We start from the raw sequence: 25155 nt of genomic DNA on the forward strand, positions 1-25155 counted from the left end.
TAAAAGGCTCTCAACTCCAGAACGTTTATGTGAAGACAAGTTTCTTGACTTGATCATCTTCCTTGGAAGTTTTCCCCCTGTGCGACTGCTCCCCAGCCTCGGAGACTTGCATCCGTGGTTACTAGGACCCAGTCCTGAATCCCGAACCTGCGTCCCTCTAGTAGGTGAGAACTGTGTAGCCACCACAGGAGCGAAATTCTGGCTTTGGATGACGGGATTATCCTCTGATGTATGTGTAGATGAGATACGGACCACTTGTCCAACAGGTCCCACTGGAATACTCTGGCATGGAATCGGCCAAACTGTATGGCCTCGTAGGCCGCTACCATCCTTCCACACTAGCACGTAATTTTTTCACCCATTCAGGCTCTTGGTGTGAAGGCAGCACCACCACATTACAACCCTGTGTCCTGTCGAAGTCAAAAATATTACATAAAAGGAACATACAAACTACACACGAGTCGCTATACTTGCAAATACGCGCAGCGAGCACAGCAAAATATGGTTTAACACACGCATTTACACGAACATGCCACAGAGATGGATTCGACACCTATTTCATACAGTACATGATTATAGTGATATCAAGCGCCAGACATCATGATGATTTAAAATTATGTAATGAAGTAATGTCATGTATGTGTATTATTTGAACGAAGCAAGATAAACCTGTCATATTTACTATTAAAACAACCAGCTTAATGTGTAGATTAATTTGATACTTGTTATTATGTTGTAGGACATTGCAACAAATAGTTATGATTATGTATGAAAGCTAAAAATCACTCTTATTAGGACAGTGGACAGGAAGCTCAGGCCAGCCCCTTTGGACGTCCCCAAGGCTGAACCTGTTCAGCATATACAAAGAGACTAGTGACTCATCATGAATGAGATAACACATAAGCTGACCACACAGGAAGTCAGTTCCTGTTTTGGTCTCAGAGGAAGATGGAGTCCCAGCATTACTTTACAGAGAGAGAGTGATATGGAAAGACGAATATATATAACTTAAGGATAATGGTATTGTATGCTGGCATGTAACTGTAACTATATGTAACTGTAACTATATGTAACTGTATGTTTTAACTGCTTACTGTGTGAGTGTAACTATAGGTATACTGTACTTTGTAATTAATTGAACCCATATCCTTTTAATAACAAATATATACATCAATGAGCTTTGGAACTCCGATAATGTGTAGGTGTATTGTTTTTCTCTTATGGGATGCAGTGTTTTGCGATATATAGCGCACATTCATGGGATATGGTAATAAGAGGTGCAGGCATTTAAAGTATATATTAGAGTGGGCATTTTAAATATTTGTGAGAAAGCAATTTGGCATTCACAGTCCCTAAAATGGCTCCCTCAGGGGGAAGAGCACCACAGACAGTCCGGGGCTTATAGGGGACAGACCCACAGTAAAATCTGTCAGAGGGACACAGAAAGGAATTGCCAGTCCACAACTCAGCGCCTAAAGAAAAAATCCCTGTGTTGTGTACTTTGTACACAGAGACTTTTATATTGCCAATAATAGGTTATAGTACCACAGTATACACTTTCCTCCCCTTTTTTCCCCCTAATACTTGAGTCAGAAGTGGAGAGGAGGATCAGCGTTTCTTACCCTGCTCTGTGCTGGAAGAAAATACGATTTTACTTACCGGTAAATCTATTTCTCGTAGTCCGTAGTGGATGCTGGGGACTCCGTAAGGACCATGGGGAATAGACGGGCTCCGCAGGAGACATGGGCACTTTAAGAAAGAATTGACCACAGACCTTGGAAATTTCTTCCCTGTGTGACTGCCCCCCACCCTCGGAGGCTTGCATCCGTGGTCACCAGGACCCAGTCCTGAATGCCGAATCTGCGGCCCTCGAGGAGGTGAGCACTCTGCAGCCACCACAGGAGAGACACCCTGGCCCTGGGGGATAGGGTGATTAACCGATGCATTTGAAGATGTGATCCGGACCATTTGTCCAGTAGATCCCATTGAAAGGTCCTCGCATGGAACCTGCCGAAGGGAATGGCCTCGTACGATGCCACCATCTTTCCCAGGACTCGCGTGCAGTGATGCACCGACACCTGTTTTGGTTTCAATAGGTTTCTGACCAGTGTCATGAGTTCTTGAGCCTTCTCCATCGGGAGATAAACCTTCTTCTGGTCTGTGTCCAGAATCATGCCCAGGAAGGGCAGACGAGTCGTAGGAACCAACTGCGACTTTGGAATATTTAGAATCCAGCCGTGTTGTCGTAACACTTCCAGAGAGCGTGCTACGCTGATCAGCAACTGCTCTCTGGACCTCGCCTTTATGAGGAGATCGTCCAAGTATGGGATAATTGTGACCCCTTGCTTCCGCAGGAGTACCATCATTTCCGCCATTACCTTGGTAAATATTCTCGGTGCCGTGGAGAGACCAAACGGCAACGTCTGAAACTGGTAATGACAATCCTGTACCACAAATCTGAGGTACGCCTGATGAGGTGGATAAATGGGGACATGAAGGTATGCATCCTTTATGTCCAGAGACACCATAAAATCCCCCCCTTCCAGGCTTGCGATGACCGCTCTGAGCGATTCCATCTTGAACTTGAACCTTTTCAGGTATATGTTCAGGGATTTTAAATTCAATATGGGTCTGACCGAACCGTCCGGTTTCGGTACCACAAACATGGTCGAATAATAACCCTTTCCTTGTTGAAGGAGGGGAACCTTGACCACCACCTGTTGAAGATACAATTTGTGAATTGCAGCTAACACTATTTCCCTCTCTAATGGGGAAGCTGGCAGGGCCGATTTGAGGTATCGGTGAGGGGGCATCTCTTCGAATTCCAGCTTGTATCCCTGAGACACATTATCTATTGCCCAGGGATCCACCTGGGAGTGAACCCACTTGTGGCTGAAATTTCGGAGACGTGCCCCCACCGGGCCTAGCTCCGCCTGTGGAGCCCCAGCGTCATGCGGTGGATTTAGTGGAAGCCGGGGAGGACTTCTGTTCCTGGGAACTAGCTATGTTGTGCAGCTTCCTTCCTCTGCCCCTGCCTCTGGCAAGAAAGGACGCACCTCGGACTTTCTTGCCTTTTTGTGATCGAAAGGACTGCATTTGGTAATACGGTGCTTTCTTAGGTTGTGAGAAAACATATGGCAAAAAATTTGACTTTCCAGCAGTAGCTGTGGAGACCAGGTCCGAGAGACCCTCCCCAAACAATTCCTCACCCTTGTAAGGTAAAACCTCCATGTGCCTTTTTGAGTCGGCATCACCTGTCCAGGACCCTTCTGGCAGAAATCGACATATTATTTATTCTACAGCCCAGTAGGCTAATGTCTCTTTGAGCATCTCTCATATATAGGACAGCGTCTTTTATATGCCCCAGGGTCATTAATATAGTATCCTTGTCTAAGGTATCAAGTTCCTCAGATAAGGTATCCGTCCATGCTGCTACAGCACTACACACCCAGGCCGACGCAATTGCCAGCCTTAGTAAGGTACCTGAATGTGTATAAATGGACTTCAGGGTACCCTCTTGCTTTCTATCCGCAGCATCTTTTAGGGTGGCGGTATCCTGTGACGGCAGGGCTACCCTCTTGGATAAGCGTGTTAAAGCTTTGTCCATTCTAGGGGAGGATTCCCAGCGTAACCTGTCCGTTGGCGGGAAAGGATACGCCATAAGCATACGTTTGGAAATCTGCAGTTTTTTATCTGGAGATTCCCAAGCCTTTTCACATAACTCATTTAGCTCGTGTGAAGGGGGGAAGGTCACCACCTGCCTTTTTTCCCCATACATATGAACCCTCTTGTCAGGGACTGGGGTTTCCTCTGTGATGTGCAACACATCCTTAATTGCTATAATCATATAACGGATGGATTTAGCCAATTTAGGCTGTAACTTTGCATCATCGTAATCGACACTGGAGTCGGAATCCATGTCGGTATCTGTGTCAACAATTTGGGATAGTGGGCGCTTCTGAGACCCTGGCGGCCTCTGCGACATAGGATCAGGCATGGGCTGAGACCCTGACTGTCCTAAGGTTTCAGCTTTATCCAACCTTTTATGCAAGGAATTAACATTATCATTTAAAACCTTCCACATATCCATCCAATCAGGTGTCGGCGCCATCGGCGGAGACACCACATTCATTTGCTCCAGCTCTGTTTCCACATAGCCTTCCTCGTCAAACATGTCGACACAAGCGTACCGACACACCACACACACAGGGAATGCTCTTTTTGAAGACAGTTCCCCCACAAAGCCCTTTGGGGAGACAGAGAGAGAGTATGCCAGCACACACCCGAGCGCTATATAACCCAGGAATAACACAGTAACTTAATGTTAACCCAGTAGCCGCTGTTATATTGCTTTTCTGCGCCAAATTATGTGCCCCCCCTCTCTTTTTACCCTCTTCTACCGTGTATCTGCAGGGGAGAGCCTGGGTAGCTTCATCTCAGCGGAGCTGTGGAGAAAAAATGGCGCTGGTGAGTGCTGAGGAAGAAGCACCGCCCCCTCAGCGGCGGGCTTCTGTCCCGCTTTAATGTACAATTCTTGGCGGGGGCTCATACATATATACAGTGCCCAACTGTATATATGCAAACTTTTGCCAAAGAGGTCTCTAATTGCTGCCCAGGGCGCCCCCCCCTGCGCCCTGCACCCTTACAGTGACCGGAGTATGTGGGTGTAGTGTGGGAGCAATGGCGCACAGCTGCAGTGCTGTGCGCTACCTCAGTGAAGACTGGAGTCTTCTGCCGCCGATTACGAAGTCTTCTTGCTTCTTTCACCCGGCTTCTGTCTTCCAGCTCTGCGAGGGGGACGGCGGCGCGGCTCCGGGATCGGACGACGAGGGTGAGATCCTGTGTACGATCCCTCTGGAGCTAATAGTGTCCAGTAGCCTAAGAAGCAGGACCTGTCTGCAGAGAGTAGGGCTGCTTCTCTCCCCTCAGTCCCACGATGCAGGGAGTCTGTTGCCAGCAGAGCTCCCTGAAAATAAAGAAAACCTAACAAAATACTTTCTTACAGCAAGCTCAGGAGAGCTCACTGAACAGCACCCAGCTCGTCCGGGCACAGATTCAAACTGAGGTCTGGAGGAGGGTCATAGAGGGGGGAGCTAGAGCACACCAGAATCTAAAATTCTTTCTTAAAGTGCCCATGTCTCCTGCGGAGCCCGTCTATTCCCCATGGTCCTTACGGAGTCCCCAGCATCCACTAGGACGTTAGAGAAAATGGCGCTGAGCAGTGTGCTGGCTGCCTGAGGAATAAGCCCCGCCCCCTGCAATGGCACATTTTTCCTTAGCTATTGAACTAGATATTTATACTGGCGGGGATGTAGGATTGTGCCACAGCATCATATGCCAACTTTTGCCAGTGAGCATAGGTTTCATGCTGCTCAGGGCGCTGTGTTGTGGAGAGCATGTTCGTGCAGTGTTCCTGCTCGCTGCGCGGTACCTTAAGCCGTCACGATGACCGGAGATCCCTCTCAACAGACCTCCGGTAATACTACTCACCAGTCTTCTGACTTCTGGTTCTGTTAGGGGGGTGATGGCATGCTGTGGGAGTGAGCGCATAGCCGCAGCTAGTGTTCAGTACCCTTCAGGAGCTAATGGTGTCCTGTCAACAGAAGCAGAGCCATGAAACTCTTTAGGAAGTTGGTTCCTACTTCTTCCCCCTAAGTCCCACGAAGCAGCGAGACGGTTGCCAGCAGTCTCCCTGAAAATAAAAAACCTAACATAAAGTCTTTTAGTGAAACTCAGTAGAGCTCCACTAGAGTGCGACCAATCTGCCTGGGCACATTTTCTAAACTGAGGTCTGGAGGAGGGGCATAGAGGGAGGAGCCAGTTCTCACTCTGAAAAAGTCTTAAAGTGACCATGGCTCCTGCGGAACAGACTATACCCCATGGTACTGAAGTGGACCCCAGCATCCTCTAGGACGTATGAGAAAGCCTGTTACTGAATCTACTAAATCTTGCGGCACCCTGCAGCTCACAGGCTATTATTTACAGCCATATATTAAAGCACCAGTGTAAGAATGTAATTAAGATCTACTTATTAGGATCCAGAACATTGTTTCTTATTGTAACCAGTGACTAAATGATTTAACCATGTACTTTCTGTCCCAGTAAATCAAACTTGTAGATTACAGCTGTATACGTTGTAATTGTTGTCAACATTTTAATTTAGTTAAATTATGGGGTTTGTCCACCTTCTGAAAACTTTCATCTTTTGGGGGCTTTTCAGGTGTATTTAGCTAAATAGACCGCTTTATCATTCTAACCCGATGCAGTGCTTTCCAGCTAAGCCAGTATATCAGCCAGATGGGATCCGGATTTTGACAGCCTTCATCCCAATCGCCAGGATCCCGATACCATCCCAGACAGATAGCACTTTGTGATTGTATTACCCTTGCAAAAGGCCCACAGCTGCTAATGTGCATTTGATATAATTATATCTATAATGCAGAAATTAAATGATTCTGCCTGGTTGTTATATAGACATTGTTCATTCTAGCACCCAATCAGTGACAAGGGCATTTAACCTTTTTAGGCAACATTTTATACGGGATGTAACGCTACAGTAGTATATGTCAATCATTCTGCGGCTTAGGGGGCACTGCAACCTTCATCGCAGACACAGATAATGCGCAGACTGACAAACATCAGGCTTGTGTACATCTCTGAATTAACCTCATTATTCGCAAACGCACAAGTTTAACATTGAAAGGTTTTTAATCTGTGCGCATAAAAATCTGCTTTCCTATATACAGTTATAAATGGCTGGCGCAAAAGACATCTAATTGGAAATATAGGCAGACAACAGTTCTCCCCTGCCTCCGAGGACACGTAAACATCTTTCGTCATGTTTATACATGTTAATATTGGCCATGTTATGGACCCAACAGTTTTCACATTATTTTAGTATCACCTAAATGTACTAATAGGCAATTGGATGAGAATGCACAAAATTCTTCTCCAAGCCCGTAACTTCTCATTTCTTTTTAGCAGTCAGACTGCATTTCCCAAGCTTATAATGGGAAATATGATCTGCCCAAATGGACTAAAATTAAACTGTGCAAAAATGCCAGGGGGAGCACTGTGATAAATAATAATACTATCTTTTGATAGCATTATCCAGGCTTCCTTCTGGTTCCCTTAAGGGGGGTACTCACGGAGCGATCGCTGCTTAAAATCTAAGCAATCTGTGTACCCCTCACAGTGATAGCGATGCGCAGCCCCGCGCATCGCTATCGCTGGTGCTAGATTGGCCAATCTAGCAGGTCACTCACTTCACCCGCTGGGTGAAATGAGCGCCCCCCCCCCCCCCCGTTCAGCACACATTGCGCTGTGCTGAGCAGGGGGGGGGGGGGGGGGGGGGGGGGGAGATGTGTGCTGAGCGAATCGCTCAGCACACATCTCTCCCCAAATCGGCCGTGTATATGGGCCTTTAGTCTAGTTGGACCCTGTGATCAGATGTGTGTCCGACAGACCACAGGCTGATTGCTGTGTAAAAAAAGAAAAAAACAAAACAAAAAGTAACACCTGCAGCCAGGGATTGGTGATCCGGTGAGGGAAGGTGGACAGCTGATTGCTGTGTTCCTGCTGTGATCCCCTGGTATAGTAAGTGAACTCAGATGCTGTGAAGCCGCAATTTCAGCCTACAGCACCAGGGGGCACAGCAGGAGTACAGGATCAGATGACTGGCTGTCCTCACCAGATCACCACTCCTGGCTGCAGGTAAGTGTAAGCGTAGCATGCACGGTCACACACATGGTGTTTTTAGTAAAAAAAATACTCGGAGAAGTGCGGTAACAGGATTCGCAGGGACAGAGCTGTCTTGCCGGCTCTGTCCCTGCATGTGATATTTCATACATCCTTGAGATGTATTCCAATGTCGCTATGTAAATTTGAGCAAACTTACCACATCCCATCCACATCTGAGATGCGTATGGTTATAAATATTCCCCTTATACTCTTATTTGCAGAGGTTATTATATCTGTTTTGACTATTCTTAGTGCTTGAGCATCTTCTTTTTCCTGCATGGCACTACAAGTCTCACCATAATAGTACCCGTTAGGTTTAAAATGACGGTGTGCAGTCCTAGCCCCTCCCCGAAACCATCTGCTTACATATATAAATGGCTGCATTCAGTTAAATATAGGAGCTCCACCTTTAAAAAAGATATATCCATTTTCCCATAGTCTAGCATTTTCTACTTCCATAATTTAGCCTTCATGTTTGTGTGAGGCCAGTACAGTAGGATATGAATGAGACACACAGCCAAATAAAAAGGGAGGTTTCAATTGTTAAGCAAAATTAGCATTTGGAAATAAACTTATTAGGGGTAGTTTTTACATTGATCTTAGCAAATGGGGTTTTGCTAATATTAAGGCTTTTCTTAAGGGCCCCATACACTACCGCGACATGTCAGACGGACATGTCGCGGGCGAACACCCCCGGCAGCCTCTCGGGGGGCAGGATCGTCCACGATACATCGTATGCTGGCCGATCCCAGCCACACCTGCGGGGTCGGACCAGATTGAATTCACACATTCAATCTGGAGGATCCAATCCTCACGGGGCCGCGCATCGGATGGGAACGGAAACGCCTCCAAAATGCCCGATCTCATCCGATATATCGGCCCGAATGCCCGAAATCGGGCATTATCGCTTTAGTGTATGGGGCCCTTTAGGGTTGAGGATCATGTCTAGCTTTACATTTCCAAACCTGACCCATATTACTCAAAAATCTCTGATCGTTCTACATTTCTTCCTGTAACATTCTTTGCAACTTAAAGTTTAATAAAAACAATTTAAAAACCCAAACACAACCAAACGTTACATCCGCTGCAATCAGGAGCAGGGATCCGTGTGCCAAACAGTACGACATAAGCCACTGAATCAGCCAGCTTCAGGAATCTGCTCTCACAACGAATCCAGACCAATTATGTAAATCAGTGGCTCCCAAACTCACCCCCAACAGTTCATGTTTTCCAGGTCACCAATCAGGTGCACAGGTGTATTCATTGCTCACTTACACATTAAAACATTTTTTATAACTGTTTATTGAACAGTAATCTAAGAGTACACAATGAACATGTCAAGAATAAAACAGAATACAATATCTAATAACTAATCCGTGATAATTCTTTGACATAAATCAAATATATAGATTACGGTCATTTTATATTTTTGTTTATAGATAGCCATGAAAGTGAAAGTGTAAGTACTATAATTTGTATAAAAGACGTACAAGAGGGAAACAAAGAATCACGGTATGGCATAAAGCACTACATTCACACAGAAGGAAGAAAAAATAAATGGGATCGGTATGTGATCCCGCCGCACGGGATGCCGCATGTCAGTATACCGACATCCCATCCCGGGCGCTAGAATGCCGGCAGGCGGGCGAGCGCCATCGCAACTAAGCCCCTTGAGGGCTCGGCGGTGAGCAGGTTCTATTCTCCCTCTATGGGTGTCGTGGACACCAATAGAAGGGGAATCACCTACCTCAGTGGTATTCGGGCGGTGGTATAGGACCCCCATCGGGATCCCGGCATTGGTATTGGGACAGTCGAGATCCCGCATACCTAATAAACACATAATAGCTGACTTACATGTGCGTATAGTATATAGAACCCATGTCGCATCAGAACCCACCTAGGGGGAATGGAAATGGGGGCAAAGTAAAATCAAGCAGAGTAAATGACTCAAGGTGTGTACACACGGTGAGATCCTTGCTATGCCTGATTTTGCCGATGCGATTTTCCCTGAACTCACCCTGAGCCCAGATAGCACAGATTTTGACTATACAATTTGTACTAGATAGTACACTAGATAGTCAAGATTGACTTGCCTGCACAGTCTATCTAGCCTTACGATACTGACCATGCGGGAGCGCACATTGGGTTCGAATCGGTAACGCAGCTGCCTAACACCTTGCAATTTCCACTAACTTTCCTTGCGATATAGTCAAAATCAAAAGGAGAAATCTCACCGTGTATACAGCTTCAGAAGTCCAGGGATCATAAAAATGTCCCGACAGTTCAAGTAGATAAAAGTGTAAAATGGTACAAACAAGGGGTAGTGGATTGAGAACTATTTTAATGGACCTGCCAAATCAGGACCCAATCGGTATGTTCCAAATCCTTCCATATACTCTCCTGAGTTTGGGCGGGTAAACCTTCAATGTAAGTTGCCAATTTTTTTGAAAAAATAAGTACCCCCTTTTCTATATTAAAAGTGCTTCTGATGAAGGACAACTTGTCCAAAAATGCGTTCAAGCACGGGACACCATCTCACTGGACATCGCATCTAGAACAGCAGGGAATTTGAAATATTCGCTTCCAACACTTTGTGACCATTTTTACGCGGCAGGCTGCTGTAATCCGGGGATGCTGATGATCCTCTGAGGGATTTTTTCCCTATGGTGATATATGCCTTTTATTCTATTTCTATGTGAAATTATTAAATAAATTATTTTTATCTTAGGAGACAATATTGAGCTATTGTTCCACTCCTTAGTTTTTAGTACAGAAGAAAATATCCTGGAGTCCTGAGAAACTGTGATGCTTATGTGCCAGTGATGGTAAAATACGCTCAATATGAAATATGAGTGCAATTCATTAATCAAATTAATCTAGTACTTTGAGACAATAGTGCACTATATGTCTGTATTTTCTTGAGTTCTAGTACCAGGGAGACAAGTTATAAGTGTTTATCCGATTTCTGATTTGAAGGACGAGTCTTTCACTTTATTAAACCTTCATGCAGGGACATTTGATTAATTGCACAAAAAAAGGTGTACAGTTTTTGGGTCCCCTACTGAGATAATGACAAATAATAAGATTTTACTTACCGATAAATCTATTTCTCGTAGTCCGTAGTGGATGCTGGGACTCCGTAAGGACCATGGGGAATAGCGGCTCCGCAGGAGACAGGGCACAAGAATAAAAGCTTTAGGATCAGGTGGTGTGCACTGGCTCCTCCCCCTATGACCCTCCTCCAAGCCTCAGTTAGGATACTGTGCCCGGACGAGCGTACATAATAAGGAAGGATATTGAATCCCGGGTAAGACTCATACCAGCCACACCGTACAACTTGTGATCTGAACCCAGTTAACAGTATGATAACAACGAAGGAGCCTCTGAAAAGATGGCTCACAACAACAATAACCCGATTTAGTTAACAATAACTATGTACAAGTATTGCAGACAATCCGCACTTGGGATGGGCGCCCAGCATCCACTACGGACTACGAGAAATAGATTTATCGGTAAGTAAAATCTTATTTTCTCTGACGTCCTAGTGGATGCTGGGACTCCGTAAGGACCATGGGGATTATACCAAAGCTCCCAAACGGGCGGGAGAGTGCGGATGACTCTGCAGCACCGAATGAGAGAACTCCAGGTCCTCCTCAGCCAGGGTATCAAATTTGTAGAATTTAGCAAACGTGTTTGCCCCTGACCAAGTAGCTGCTCGGCAAAGTTGTAAAGCCGAGACCCCTCGGGCAGCCGCCCAAGATGAGCCCACTTTCCTTGTGGAATGGGCTTTTACAGATTTTGGCTGTGGCAGGCCTGCCACAGAATGTGCAAACTGAATTGTACTACAAATCCAACGAGCAATAGTCTGCTTAGAAGCAGGAGCACCCAGCTTGTTGGGTGCATACAGGATAAACAGCGAGTCAGACTTTCTGACTCCAGCCGTCCTGGAAACATATATTTTCAGGGCCCTGACAACGTCAAGTAACTTGGAGTCCTCCAAGTCCCTAGTAGCCACAGGCACCACAATAGGTTGGTTCATGTGAAAGGCAGAAACCACCTTAGTGAGAAATTGAGGACGAGTCCTCAATTCTGCCCTGTCAGAATGAAAAATTAAGTAAGGGCTTTTATATGATAAAGCCGCCAATTCTGACACACGCCTGGCTGAAGCCAGGGCTAACAGCATCGTCACCTTCCATGTGAGATATTTTAAGTCCACAGTGGTGAGTGGTTCAAACCAATGTGACTTAAGGAACCTCAAAACAACATTGAGATCCCAAGGTGCCACTGGAGGCACAAAAGGAGGTTGTATATGCAGTACCCCTTTTACAAATGTCTGAACTTCAGGTACTGAAGCCAGTTCTTTCTGGAAGAAAATCGACAGGGCCGAAATTTGAACCTTAATTGACCCTAATTTTAGGCCCATAGACGGTCCTGTTTGCAGGAAATGGAGGAAACGACCCAGTTGAAATTCCTCTGTAGGGGCCTTCTTGGCCTCACACCACGCAACATATTTTCGCCAAATGCGGTGATAATGTTTTGCGGTTACATCCTTCCTGGCTTTGACCAGGGTAGGGATGACTTCATCTGGAATGCCTTTTTCCTTCAGGATCCGGCGTTCAACCGCCATGCCGTCAAACGCAGCCGCGGTAAGTCTTGGAACAGACAAGGCCCCTGCTGGAGCAGGTCCTTTCTTAGAGGTAGAGGCCACGGGTCTTCCGTGAGCATCTCTTGAAGTTCCGGGTACCAAGTCCTTCTTGGCCAATCCGGAACCACGAGTATCGTTCTTACTCCTCTCCTTCTTATGATTCTCAGTACTTTTGGTATGAGAGGCAGAGGAGGGAACACATACACTGACTGGTACACCCACGGTGTCACCAGAGCGTCCACCGCTATTGCCTGAGGGTCCCTTGACCTGGCGCAATATCTGTCTAGTTTTTTGTTTAGACGTGACGCCATCATGTCCACCTTTGGTTTTTCCCAACGGTTTACAATCAGGTGGAAGACTTCTGGGTGAAGTCCCCACTCTCCCGGGTGAAGGTCGTGTCTGCTGAGGAAGTCTGCTTCCCAGTTGTCCACTCCCGGAATGAACACTGCTGACAGAGCTATCACATGATTTTCCGCCCAGCGAAGAATCCTTGCAGCTTCTGCCATTGCCCTCCTGCTTCTCGTGCCGCCCTGTCTGTTTACGTGGGCGACTGACGTGATGTTGTCCGATTGGATCAATACCGCCTGACCCTGAAGCAGGGGTTTCGCTTGACTTAGGGCATTGTAAATGGCCCTTAGTTCCAGAATGTTTATATGAAGAGATGTTTCCATGCTTGACCACAAGCCCTGGAAATTTTTTCCCTGTGTGACTGCCCCCCAGCCTCTCAGGCTGGCGTCCGTGGTCACCAGGACCCAATCCTGAATGCCAAATCTGCGGCCCTCTAGTAGATGAGCACTCTGCAGCCACCACAGAAGAGACACCCTTGTCCTTGTCGACAGGGTTATCCGCTGATGCATCTGAAGATGTGATCCGGACCATTTGTCCAGTAGATCCCACTGAAACGTTCTTGCATGGAATCTTCCGAATGGAATTGCTTCGTAAGAAGCCACCATTTTTCCCAGGACCCTCGTGCACTGATGCACTGACACCTGGCCTGGTTTTAGGAGGTTCCTGACTAGCTCGGATAACTCCCTGGCCTTCTCCTCCGGGAGAAACACCTTTTTCTGGACTGTGTCCATAATCATTCCTAGGAACAGTAGACGTGTCGTTGGAATCAGCTGCGATTTTGGAATATTTAGGATCCACCCGTGCTGACGTAACACTACCTGAGATAGTGCTACTCCGACTTCTAACTGTTCCCTGGACCTTGCCCTTATCAGGAGATCGTCCAAGTAAGGGATAATTAAGATGCCTTTTCTTCGAAGACCTTGGTAAAGACCCGAGGTGCCGTGGACAACCCAAACGGCAGCGTCTGAAACTGATAATGACAGTTTTGTACTACAAACCTGAGGTACCCTTGGTGAGATGGGTAGATTGGGACGTGGAGATAAGCATCCTTGATGTCCAGAGACACCATATAGTCCCCTTCTTCCAGGTTTGCTATCACCGCTCTGAGTGATTCCATCTTGAATTTGAACCTCTTTATGTAAGTGTTCAGGGATTTCAGATTTAAAATTGGTCTCACCGAGCCGTCCGGCTTCGGTACCACAAACAGCGTGGAATAATACCCCTTTCCCTGTTGTAGGAGGGGTACCTTGACTATCACCTGCTGGGAATACAGCTTGTGAATGGCTTCCAAAACTGCCTCCCTGTCGGAGGGAGACTTTGGTAGAGCAGACTTCAGGAACCGGCGAGGGGGAAACGCCTCGAATTCCAGTTTGTACCCCTGCGATACCACCTGTAGAATCCAGGGGTCCACTTGCGAGTGAGCCCACTGCGCGTTGAAATTCTTGAGACGGGCCCCCACCATGTCTGAGTCTGCTTGTAAAGCCCCAGCGTCATGCTGAAGACTTGGCAGAAGCAGGGGAGGGCTTCTGCTCCTGGGAAGCGGCTGCATGGTGCAGTCTTTTTCCCCTTCCTCTGCCCCGGGGCAGGAAGGAATGGCCTTTAGCTCGCTTGTACTTATGGGAACGAAAGGACTGAGTTTGAAAAGACGGTGTCTTTTTCTGCTGATGTGAAGTGACCTGGGGTAAAAAGGTGGATTTTCCAGCCGTTGCCGTGGCCACCAGGTCCGATAGACCAGCCCCAAATAACTCCTCCCCTTTATACGGCAATACTTCCATATGTCGTTTGGAATCCGCATCGCCTGACCACTGTCGCGTCCATAACGCTCTTCTGGCAGAAATGGACATAGCACTTACTCTTGATGCCAGGGTGCAAATATCCCTCTGTGCATCACGCATATATAGTAATGCATCCTTCAAATGCTCTATAGTTAACAGTATATTGTCCCTATCCAGGGTATCAATATTTTCAGTCAGGGAATCCGACCACGCGACGCCAGCACTGCACATCCAGGCTGAAGCGATTGCTGGTCGCAGTATAACACCAGTATGTGTGTATATACTTTTAAGAATATTTTCCAGGCTTCTATCTGCTGGTTCTTTGAGGGTGGCCGTATCAGGAGACGGTAACGCTACTTGTTTAGATAAACGTGTGAGCGCCTTATCTACCCTAGGGGGTGTTTCCCAACGTGTCCTAACCTCTAACGGGAAAGGATATAGTGCCAATAATTTTTTAGCAGTTTTTTGTCGGGGGAAACCCACGCTTTATCACACACCTCATTTAACTCATCTGACTCAGGGAAAACTATTGGTAGTTTTTTTCACACCCCACATAATACCCTTCTTTGTGGTACTTGTAGTGTCAGAAATGTTCAATGCTTCCTTCATTGCCGTGATCATGTAACGTGTGGCCCTACTGGACATTACGTTTGTCTCCTCACCGTCGACACTAGACTCAGTATCTGTGTCTGGGTCTGTGTCGACCCACTGAGGTAACGGGCGTTTTAGGGCCCCTGGCGGTGTCTGAGACGCCTGGACAGGCACTAATTGATTTGCCGGCTGTCTCATGTCATCAACCGTTCTTTGCAAAGTGCTGACATTATCACTTAATTCTTTAAATACGATCATCCAGTCAGGTGTCGACTCCCTAGGAGGTGACATCACTAACCCAGGCAATTGCTCCGCCTCCACATCATTTTCCTCCTCATACATGTCGACACACACGTACCGACACACAGCACACACACCGGGAATGCTCTGATAGAGGACAGGACCCCACAAGCCCTTTGGAGAGACAGAGGGAGAGTCTGCCAGCACACACCAAGCGCTATATATATATATATATATATACACAGGGATAACCTTATATAAGTGTTATTCCCTTATAGCTGCTGTTTATATAGTTTTTAGCTGCCAATAGTGCCCCCCCTTCTCTTTTTTACCCTGATTCAGTAGCAAGTCTGCAGGGGAGAGTCAGGGAGCCGTCCTTCCAGCGGAGCTGTGAGGGAAAATGGCGCTTGTGTGCTGAGGAGATAGGCTCCGCCCCTTCACGACGTCCTTATCTCCCGCTTTTTCTGTAAAAAATGGCAGGGGTTAAAATACATCCATATAGCCCAAGAGCTATATGTGATGTATTCTTTAGCCAATCTAAGGTATTATCATGTTATATTGCGTCTCAGGGCGCTCCCCCCCAGCGCCCTGCACCCTCAGTGACCGGAGTGTGAAGTGTGCTGAGAGCAATGGCGCACAGCTGCGGTGCTGTGCGCTACCTTAGTCTGAAGACAGGATCGTCTTCTGCCACCGATTTCACCGGACCTCTTCGCTCTTCTGGCTCTGTAAGGGGGCCGGCGGCGCGGCTCCGGGACCCATCCAGGCTGAACCTGTGATCGTCCCTCTGGAGCTAATGTCCAGTAGCCTAAGAAACCCGATCCACTCTGCACGCAGGTGAGTCCGTTTCTTCTCCCCTTAGTCCCACGATGCAGTGAGCCTGTTGCCAGCAGGACTCACTGAAAATAAAAAACCTAAAATATACTTTTATTCTAAGCAGCTCAGGAGAGCCACCTAGCCTGCACCCTTCTCGTTCAGGCACAAAAATCTAACTGAGGCTTGGAGGAGGGTCATAGGGGGAGGAGCCAGTGCACACCACCTGATCCTAAAGCTTTTATTCTTGTGCCCTGTCTCCTGCGGAGCCGCTATTCCCCATGGTCCTTACGGAGTCCCAGCATCCACTAGGACGTCAGAGAAATTATATATATTATATAAATTATTTATAAATATATATAATACATGTCATTATCTCAGTTGGGGACCCAAAAATGTGGAATTTTGGATAAGGGATACTCAACCCTGTATTTGTATATTATTTGGTGGTGCCATTGTGACACACTATTTTTCTAATAGCTGTAATCTTGTAGAGTTTGGTGAAGGCTCTGTTTGTGCACAAGAGGCTGCAACCAATAGTGTCCACATATTTTTAGATCTGCAATATTCTGTACTATAATAAAAGTGGCCATTTGTCTTCCATGAAATCCATTACCGTAAGTTGCCATTCATGCAAAGTAGGCAAAGATCATAAGATCCACTACTGTATCAGGTGTTTAGCTACTGTAACCATGATGGTCAAGAGAGGAAGGGTGGGGGGGGGGAGGTGGTTGGGGTGCAGGGGGGGGGGAGGGGCTGGTTAGGTATGTATAAGGGGAGGTTAGGGTTAGGAACCAAGCGCGGAGGGTTAGGTTTAGGCAGCGGGGAAGGGAAGGTTGTGGTTAGGCACTATCAGGGAGGGTTTGGGTAGAGGATAGCAGAGGGTTAGGTTACTTTTTGGGGGCCTTCGGGATTTTGAAGGTCAGGATGCCACTGTCTGTATTATGGCCGCCGGTATCTGGTCCATCGGTATATCATGCCACATGTGTATTAATGAACCGAGCTGCGTACTATGTTGGTGCTTTATAAATGATGGATAAGAAAATACGGCCTGCCTGCCAGGGGTAAATTCAACTGAGTGCACTACAGTGCCCAGCTGTGCACATTTCAGCCAATTAAAATAGCCCTAACGTAGCAAGATTCACTGCGCCCCTCTATGGGGTGGAAAGCAAAGCCTCCATTCTGGAATGGCAAATTGCATCAAACCAAGTCTCTTCCAACCCCCCCCCATAAACTGTATACACACAGGAAAAAGGCGGCTTATTAGCTATAGCAGCCGTGGCCACAGCATGCAGCTGTTTCTTTATTCAAATGTGGCTCCCAACACTCAACGTCACCTGACCACAACAGATCCTGAAAAACCGGTGTACTCCAGCCAGACACACAGCAGCACTACGGCGACTGAAAACTGAGGGAGCCAGATACTGGGCTGTAGTGACATATGAGGGTGGGCTGGAGTGTAACAAGGGGGAGCTGGCTGGAGTGACACAGAAGGATCCTGGCAGGAGAGACATAATGGGGGTGCTGACTGGAGTGACACAGGAGGGTGCTGGCAGGAGTGACACACGGAGGAGCTGAAGTGTATTATGTGAATATATGTTATGTGGATCTGGATTTTTTTATTTTATGTGGAAGTGTCTTTTTCAATGTATTTTATGTTGGATCTGGCTTTAAAATTTATTTTATGTGGATCTGGCATTTTCATTGTATTTTATACCAGGGGTGTGGCCTAGCAGGCACAAAGCCACACCCCATTTTTGCACACGCGCCTTCGGCTTGACGTCGGCTCTTTGATGTACCTAACAAGATTTTTTGGCTCTTTGTCTCTGACTGGTTGGCCACCCCTGAGCTATAGCAAGACGATTTTCACCCTGTTCCCCAATTTATTGGCTTGTACTTACTTTAATGACATAAAGGCTGACGCGTCAGGGAATAGATGTATCAAACATTTCCCTATAGATTGTAAGCAGGGTCCTCCTACCTCTATGACTGTTTGTTATTACCCAGTTTTGTTATATCATTATTTCCAATTGTAAAGCGCAACGGAATTTACTGCGCTATATAAGAAACTGTTAATAAATAAAAATAAATTTCAGAGCAGTAAAGTGGAGAAGTTGTCCAAAGCAACTAATTAGCTTCTGTCATTTAATATAGAATGTGCTAGAGAACTGGTTATTAGAAGCTGATCGATAGGAGATACATCTGCCCTCCCTGACGCAGGAGGATTATAGGGGGGAACCTAGTGTAGCAAGCAGCCAGACGCCCACCTTGCAGGAAGCCCTCCTCGGCGAGAGTAGTAGTGAGCAGTCCCTCTGTCAGTATACACCCGCAGTCCGCGCACACCAGCTGCTCCTGGGAGTAGTGAGCGTCCTCCACTATCTCACTGGAGCCGCAGTCAGGACACCGCTTAGAGCCCGACATGTCCCGGCCCACACACTGTGATGCTCAGCAACTGAACTCCATCCCCAGCACCCGATCACCAGGGTAAGTAAGGGCAGCGGATCCCTACAGGAGAAACACTTCCGCCAGATAGGAAGATTGTCATTAAATAGGCTCCATAGTAAGCGCCATTTTGTTTTATTCAATCGCTTTGGTTTCTGTAAAAATTAAGTCTTCAGAAAAATGGCCGCCAAACGCTGACGTTTAGCCTTTGCCACTGCAGACACACTATTGAAACGTTTTTAGCATCCCCCAACGTCGCGCTGCATGTGATAGCTACTCTGTGTAGTTGAAGGGTTGTGTTGTGTCGAGTATTTAAAATGCAAATACTAATTGCAGTGAGTGCAGGCAGCTGCAGTCGTAAATAAGGTACCCGGCTTCAGCTCTGCTGCTGCTGTGCGCCTTCTGGGGTTTGAGCTTCAGCAAAAGCTGCTGCTGATCCTATAAATGTGCTTGTGGTAGTGACCAATGTAATGTCAGGAAACGATCATGCATTATTTTATTTCGTTGTGGCAAACGAGGCAGACACTAGGTGGCGCTGCTGATGAAGGCTTGCTTCTGTAAATGTGTGTTCCTGAATACAGTATGGGGTCTATGTACTAACTATAGGTCCCCATACATCTGCAATCGCAATTTATTGTTTCACAGATCCTGAATTCCCCACCCCCAAATGTATTGTTTTTACAATCCATCTGACTTGCCTGTACATTACAGATTTGTCTCAGTGATCTGCAGATTTCTATTGCATCTTGAAATCTTGATAGTGCCCATACATCACCTCAGTCGATTGTCAAATGTAGAAAATTGAAATAATGGTCGGTGCTAATATCTGCCACACACTTCTGTCAATAATTAAAAAATGAAGGTTACTCTAAAGCATAACCAGTCCCGGGCTCTTTGAGCCAGCGCTGGTTCACAAAATACAGGGGAGAAAATGTGTGTGCTTCCCTGATATTTAATGAACCAGCCCCGAGCTCTTGGAGCTAGCCCTGGTTCTAAGAATATGGGAACGAGTAGGGGTCCCCCATATTTTTAGAACCAGCACCATGCTCCACTAGCAGTGGGGTAATGACACAGCCAGGGGACGCACTTGATGGGGTCACCCCGAGCAAAGCAATCGTCCCTCTAACTATTCAGCCCAGGCGGAGAATTCCTGGGGAAGTGGAGAACCCCCCAATAAAGGGGTTTCCCCTCTCCAGGTCACCCGAGGTCTGGACTAATGCCCGGAGCTATCCTCCGCACCCCTGGGCGGTGGGTGCAGGGTTGATAGCTTGTTATACTGTAAAAAAAAGAAAATCCTTTACAGTGGGACTACAGGTCCCAGCAATCCTGCTACGCATGCCGGTACTTGGAGTACCAGCATGCAGGGCAATAAGTGTCTACTAGCCCTCCTGTAAAGGAAATATTAAAATTACCACACAAAATGCTGTTTAAATAATTTATTTCTCTTACGTTCTAGAGGATACTGGGGTCCACATTAGTACCATGGGGTATAGACGGTCCATTAGAAGCCATGGGCACTTTAACAATTTGATAGTGTGGGCTGGCTTCTCCCCCCATGCCCCTCCTACCAGACTCAGTTTAGAAAATGTGCCCGGAGGAACCGCTTGGGAAGCTCCTGAAGAGCTAACTTTACGCTTGGGAAGCTCCTGAAGAGTTTTCTGCATTTGTTTTCTATTTTATTATTTTCAGGCAGGGCTGGTTGTCACCAGACTGCCTGCTTTGTGGGAATTAGTGGGGAACGGGCCAACCTCCCTAGGGTTAATAGTCCCGTTCTCCGCTGACAAGACACTGAGCTCCTGAGGGTCCAATTTGCAAGCCCCACCATGGCGAGCGTACAGACCCGCAGCACGCCGCCACCCCTAACAGAGCCAGAAGACTGTGGTGAGTAGTTGGCCGGCGTCCTGTTAGCGGGTCGCCGGCTGTAATGGTGGCATAAGGGTAGGAGCGCAGTGCTGCATGCACGCTGCGCTCCAGGCTTCAGATGTACGGTGTGACCGCTGTGAGGGGCGGCTGGAGCCACCACTATTACCCACAAACTGGCATACCTCACAGGGGTTTTAACCCACTGTAGACTTTATTCTGCAACTAAGCCAGTATAAAACCCAGGAAGGCCGCACGCCATTACGGGAGCAGGGCCTTCACTATGAGTGGACCCAGCAGCTCACCAGCGCCATTTTCCCATCTGTACTGTAGCTTACACAGGCAGCCTGACAGGGAAGCGCAGCTCCTCCACAAGGACTCCAGAGCACCTCAGCGGTACCAGAGGGTCATAGCAAGGGGGGGGGGGGGGGGGGGATGCAATATTTTGGTGTACTAAGCCCTATAAGGGTACTTAGTTTGCGACCCAGCTAAATTTGTATTTTAGCTATAGGGGTGCTGAGTGGCTGGCTCCAATATACTCTGTGTCTCCCTAGAAGGACTCTGCGTGGATTAACTGTGCCTTTAACCTATTCCTCACTGTGTGTGTGTTCTTTTACATTTATCATGTCAAAGGAGTGTGTATCATGCACAGCAGAGTACTTTTCTCAATCTGGGGGATCTCTACAGTGTACTCAGGATAGTACACATTCTCAGGCTAGAGGATCAGTACCTGTATGGTTAGATTCATTAAAAGGGATGATTTAAAATATTTCAAACAAATTATCCCAAAATGAATAGAAGACGCAATACTTAAGGCAATCTGTAGATGACCTGATGAATAGAGATTCAATGGTTATTCCGGCGTCTCAGACCCCTGCTATTTGTCCACAGAAGCGTACTCTGGCCCAAATTATGCAGGCTGATACCAATGATGATGATGTAGACCCAGAGGAGGGTGAGGTGGACTCGGTAGGGGAGGGGGGGATGCAGCTTTATCACAGGGGATACAAGCCCTGATAGAAGCTATTAGAGATGTCCTGCACATTCCTGATAAGATGTCAGAGGACGAGGAGGAATCTTATTTTAATGTAAAAAAAAGAAATCCTCAGCTACTTTCCCTACATCTGAGGAATTAAGAGGGTAATTCCAAGTTGATCGCAGCAGGATTTTTGTTAGCAGTTGGGCAAAACCATGTGCACTGCAGGGGAGGCAGATATAACATGTGCAGAGAGAGTTAGATTTGGGTGGGTTATTTTATTTCTGTGCAGGGTAATTACTGGCTGCTTTATTTTTACACTGCAAATTAGATTGCAGATTGAACACACCCCACCCAAATCTAACTCTCTCTGCACATGTTAAATCTGCCTCCCCTGCAGTGCACATGGTTTTGCCCAATTGCTAACAAAATTCCTGCTGCGATCAACTTGGAATTACCCCCTAAATTCCTTATTTGCAGCAATTTAGGTGAATCCTGACAAGAAGATTCAGGTCCCAAAAAGGCTACTCATATCCTTCCCGTTTCCTCAGGATGACAGAAAGAAATGGGAAAACCCACTGATTGCTGACGCATCGGTTTCTAGGCTGTCACGTAAGATAGTTTTACCTGTTCCTGGGGCAGCTTCCTTGAAGGATGCTGCAGACTGCAAGATTGAGACTACTCTCAAATCTCTGTACACAGCTGTGGGGGTGGCCCAGAGACCCACTATAGCTTGTGCGTGGATCTCTAGGGCCATTGCAAAATGGTCAGGTAATCTAATTGATGAGTTAGATTTCATATCCAAGTGGGAGATCATTTTACTCCTTCAACATATACAGGATTCGGCTAACTTTATGGTGGAGGCCATAAAGGAAATTGGTTTACTCAATGCACGCTCCACTGCTATGGCAGTATTGGCACGAAGGGGATTGTGGCTACGCCAGTGGACTGCGGACGCGGATTCCAGGAAAAGCGTGTAAAGTCTACCTTTCACAGTTGAAGCCATTTTTGGAGATGAACTGGATACGTGGATATCCAAGGCTACGGCGGGTAAGTCTACATACCTTTCTTCCACAGTTAACCCGGATAGAAAATCCTACACTGCTCCAACTCTGCAGTCCTTTCGGACAGCGAAGTTTAAGAACAAGACCAAGGGTTCTTCTACGGCCTTCAAAGGCAATAGAGGTAAACCCAGAAAACCAACAACTGCAGGTTCACAGGAACAGACCTCCGTGTTCTGCTTCCTTTAAGCCTTCAGCATGACGGTGGACCGCATTGCCTAAGACAGACAGGTGGGAGCCCGTTTAAGATTCTTCAGTCACAGATGGGCAATGTCTTTCCAGGATCCCTGGATCATAAATCTTATAACCCAGGGTTACAGACTGGAGTTTCAGGAACTCTCACCTCGCAGATTCTTCAAATAAGGCTTACCAGCTTCTCAAGCAAGTATGACTTTACAGGATGCAATTAAAAAACTGATACGGACTCAGGTTCCAGTTCCACTTCAGCTGCAAAGCCAAGGTTATTATTCCAACCTGTTTGTGGTTCCGAAGCCAGACGGTTCGGTAAGGCCCATTTTAAATCTCAAGTCGTTGAACCCGTAGCTATGGATGTTCAAGTTCAGGATGGAGTCTCTGAGAGCGATGATCTCAGGTCTGGAAGATGGGGAATTCTTGGTGTCTCTGGATACTAAGGATGCGTTCCTTCATATTCCGATTTGGCCGCCTCATCAGGCTTATCTAAGGTTTGCATTACAGGACTGTCACTACCAGTTCCAGGCCCTCCCATTTGGCCTCTCCACGGCACCGAGGGTGTTCACCCAGGTAATGGCAGAGATGATGTTTCTCCTCCGCAAACAGGGAGTGAACATAATTCCGTATCTGGACGATCTGCTGATAAAAGCACCTTCCAGGGAGAGGTTGTTAGACAACATTGCCCTCTCAACCCGTGTACTTCAGGATCACGGGTGGATTCTGAACCTACCAAAATATCATCTGGAACCAACACGGAGACTTTCGTTCCTGGGGATGATACTGGATACGGAGGCACAGAAGAAATTCCTTCCGTTGGAAAAGGCATTGGTGATCCAGTTGGTGGTGCGGGATGTTCTAAGGAAAACCCGGATATCGGTGCATCTATGCATTCGCCTTCTGGGAAAGATGGTGGCCGCTTACGAAGCGCTGCAGTACAGAAGGTTCCACGCAAGGCCCTTCCAGCTAGATCTGTTGGAGGACAAATGGTCCGGATCGCATCTTCACATGAACCAGAGGATCCGTCTGTCGCCAAAAGCCAGGATTTCTCTTGTGTGGTGGCTTCAGACTTCTCATCTGACCGAAGGCCGGAGGTTCGGGATTCAAAATTGGATTCTGATAACCACAGGTGCAAGCCTCAGAGGTTGGGGAGCAGTCACCCAGGGGGAACAGTTCCAAGGAAAATGGTCAAGTCAGGAAGCCATTCTTCCGATCAACGTTTTGGAACTAAAGGCCATGTACAACGCCCTTCTACAGGCATCGCATTTTCTTCAAGATCAGGCCATTCAGGTCCAGTCGGACAATGTAACGGCAGTAATGTACATAAACCGACAAGACAGAACGAAAAGCAGAGCAGTAATTTCAGAGGTAACAAGGATTCTCCTCTGGGCAGAAAGACACGCTCTCGCATTGTCCGCAATCTTAATTCCGGGAGTAGACAACTATGAAGCAGGTTTCCTCAGCAGACACGACCTCCACCCGGGAGAGTGGGGCCTTCACCTGGAGGTGTTCGGGTGCTTGACACATCGGTGTGGCATGCCACAAATCGACATGATGGCCTCTCACCTCAACAAGAAGCTCAAGCGGTATTGTTCCAGGTCGAGGGACCCACAAGCAGTGGCGGTGGTAGCTATGGTGACTCCATGGGTCTACCAGATGGTGTACGTGTTTCCAGCACTCCCTTTGATCCCAAAGATTCTCAAAAGAATAAATAGGAAAAAGGTGGGGGCGTGGCCTGGCGACGGAGGAGAGCAGTCGCAGCTTCCCAGAGCTCCTGCTTCTATAACATCTCCCCTGCTCTCCTTGCTGCCCAGACCCGCTCCTTCTCACTATCCTGCTCCCTCAAGCCCTCTTATTACCCCCCCTGCTGATTGCTGACCTGAGCCGCGGAATCGGGGAGTGCCGTGGATGCTCCCGCGGATTGCGGCTTGGTCCCCACGCCGAAGCCGTGACCTCGATTTCAGCGCTGACCCGCCTGAACTCTGGACAAACTATGCCTGCATTACTCAGCCTGCCTTCACCCCTCGCAGCGCTTCTGGACGGCCTTGCCAGGACGGACACACGGCGCTGCTAATCGCCTCCTGTAGCCACCTAGCTCCATGGCCGCGAGCCGCCGTGGAAGCTACCTGGGCCTCTCCCTATAGCCGGAGCAGTGACGCTGGCACCCGCCCGCTGAACCGCGGGACGGACTGTGGCTGCAAACGAGCGCTCATCACCTCCCTAGCACGGGAATCAGATCTGCAGCCGCTGGCCCTGAAGTAAGTACCTCGCTCCTGCTGCTGGGGGACGTCCTCCCGACCCGCGGCCCTCAGACTAACGCGACCCCGCCGGCCCTCCAGATAGACGGCTGCCTCTCTATAACAGCACTTGGCTTTCCACCCCTCACGGCACCCCTGGGCGACTTCATACAGCCCACCACAGTATTCCCTCCCTCGCCTGCAGCCACGCGGTGGTATAACGGGAGTACGCCATAGAGGA

At 47.6% G+C, this 25155-nt stretch overlaps 1 protein-coding gene across 1 annotated transcript in view; it reads right to left on the bottom strand.

Moving 5' to 3' along the window:
* Positions 1–18696, bottom strand: part of BRF2 (BRF2 RNA polymerase III transcription initiation factor subunit) — a 35118-nt gene extending 16422 nt beyond the window's left edge. The window contains exon 1 of the mRNA XM_063925458.1: positions 18417–18696. Within this exon, the coding sequence (XP_063781528.1) occupies positions 18417–18570 (154 nt within the window). The 5' untranslated portion in view covers positions 18571–18696. The remainder of the gene's footprint in view (positions 1–18416) is intronic.
* Between the last annotated feature and the right edge of the window lie 6459 nt (positions 18697–25155).

Source organism: Pseudophryne corroboree, chromosome 6 (assembly GCF_028390025.1).
Source record: "Pseudophryne corroboree isolate aPseCor3 chromosome 6, aPseCor3.hap2, whole genome shotgun sequence".
NCBI lineage: Eukaryota > Metazoa > Chordata > Amphibia > Anura > Myobatrachidae > Pseudophryne > Pseudophryne corroboree.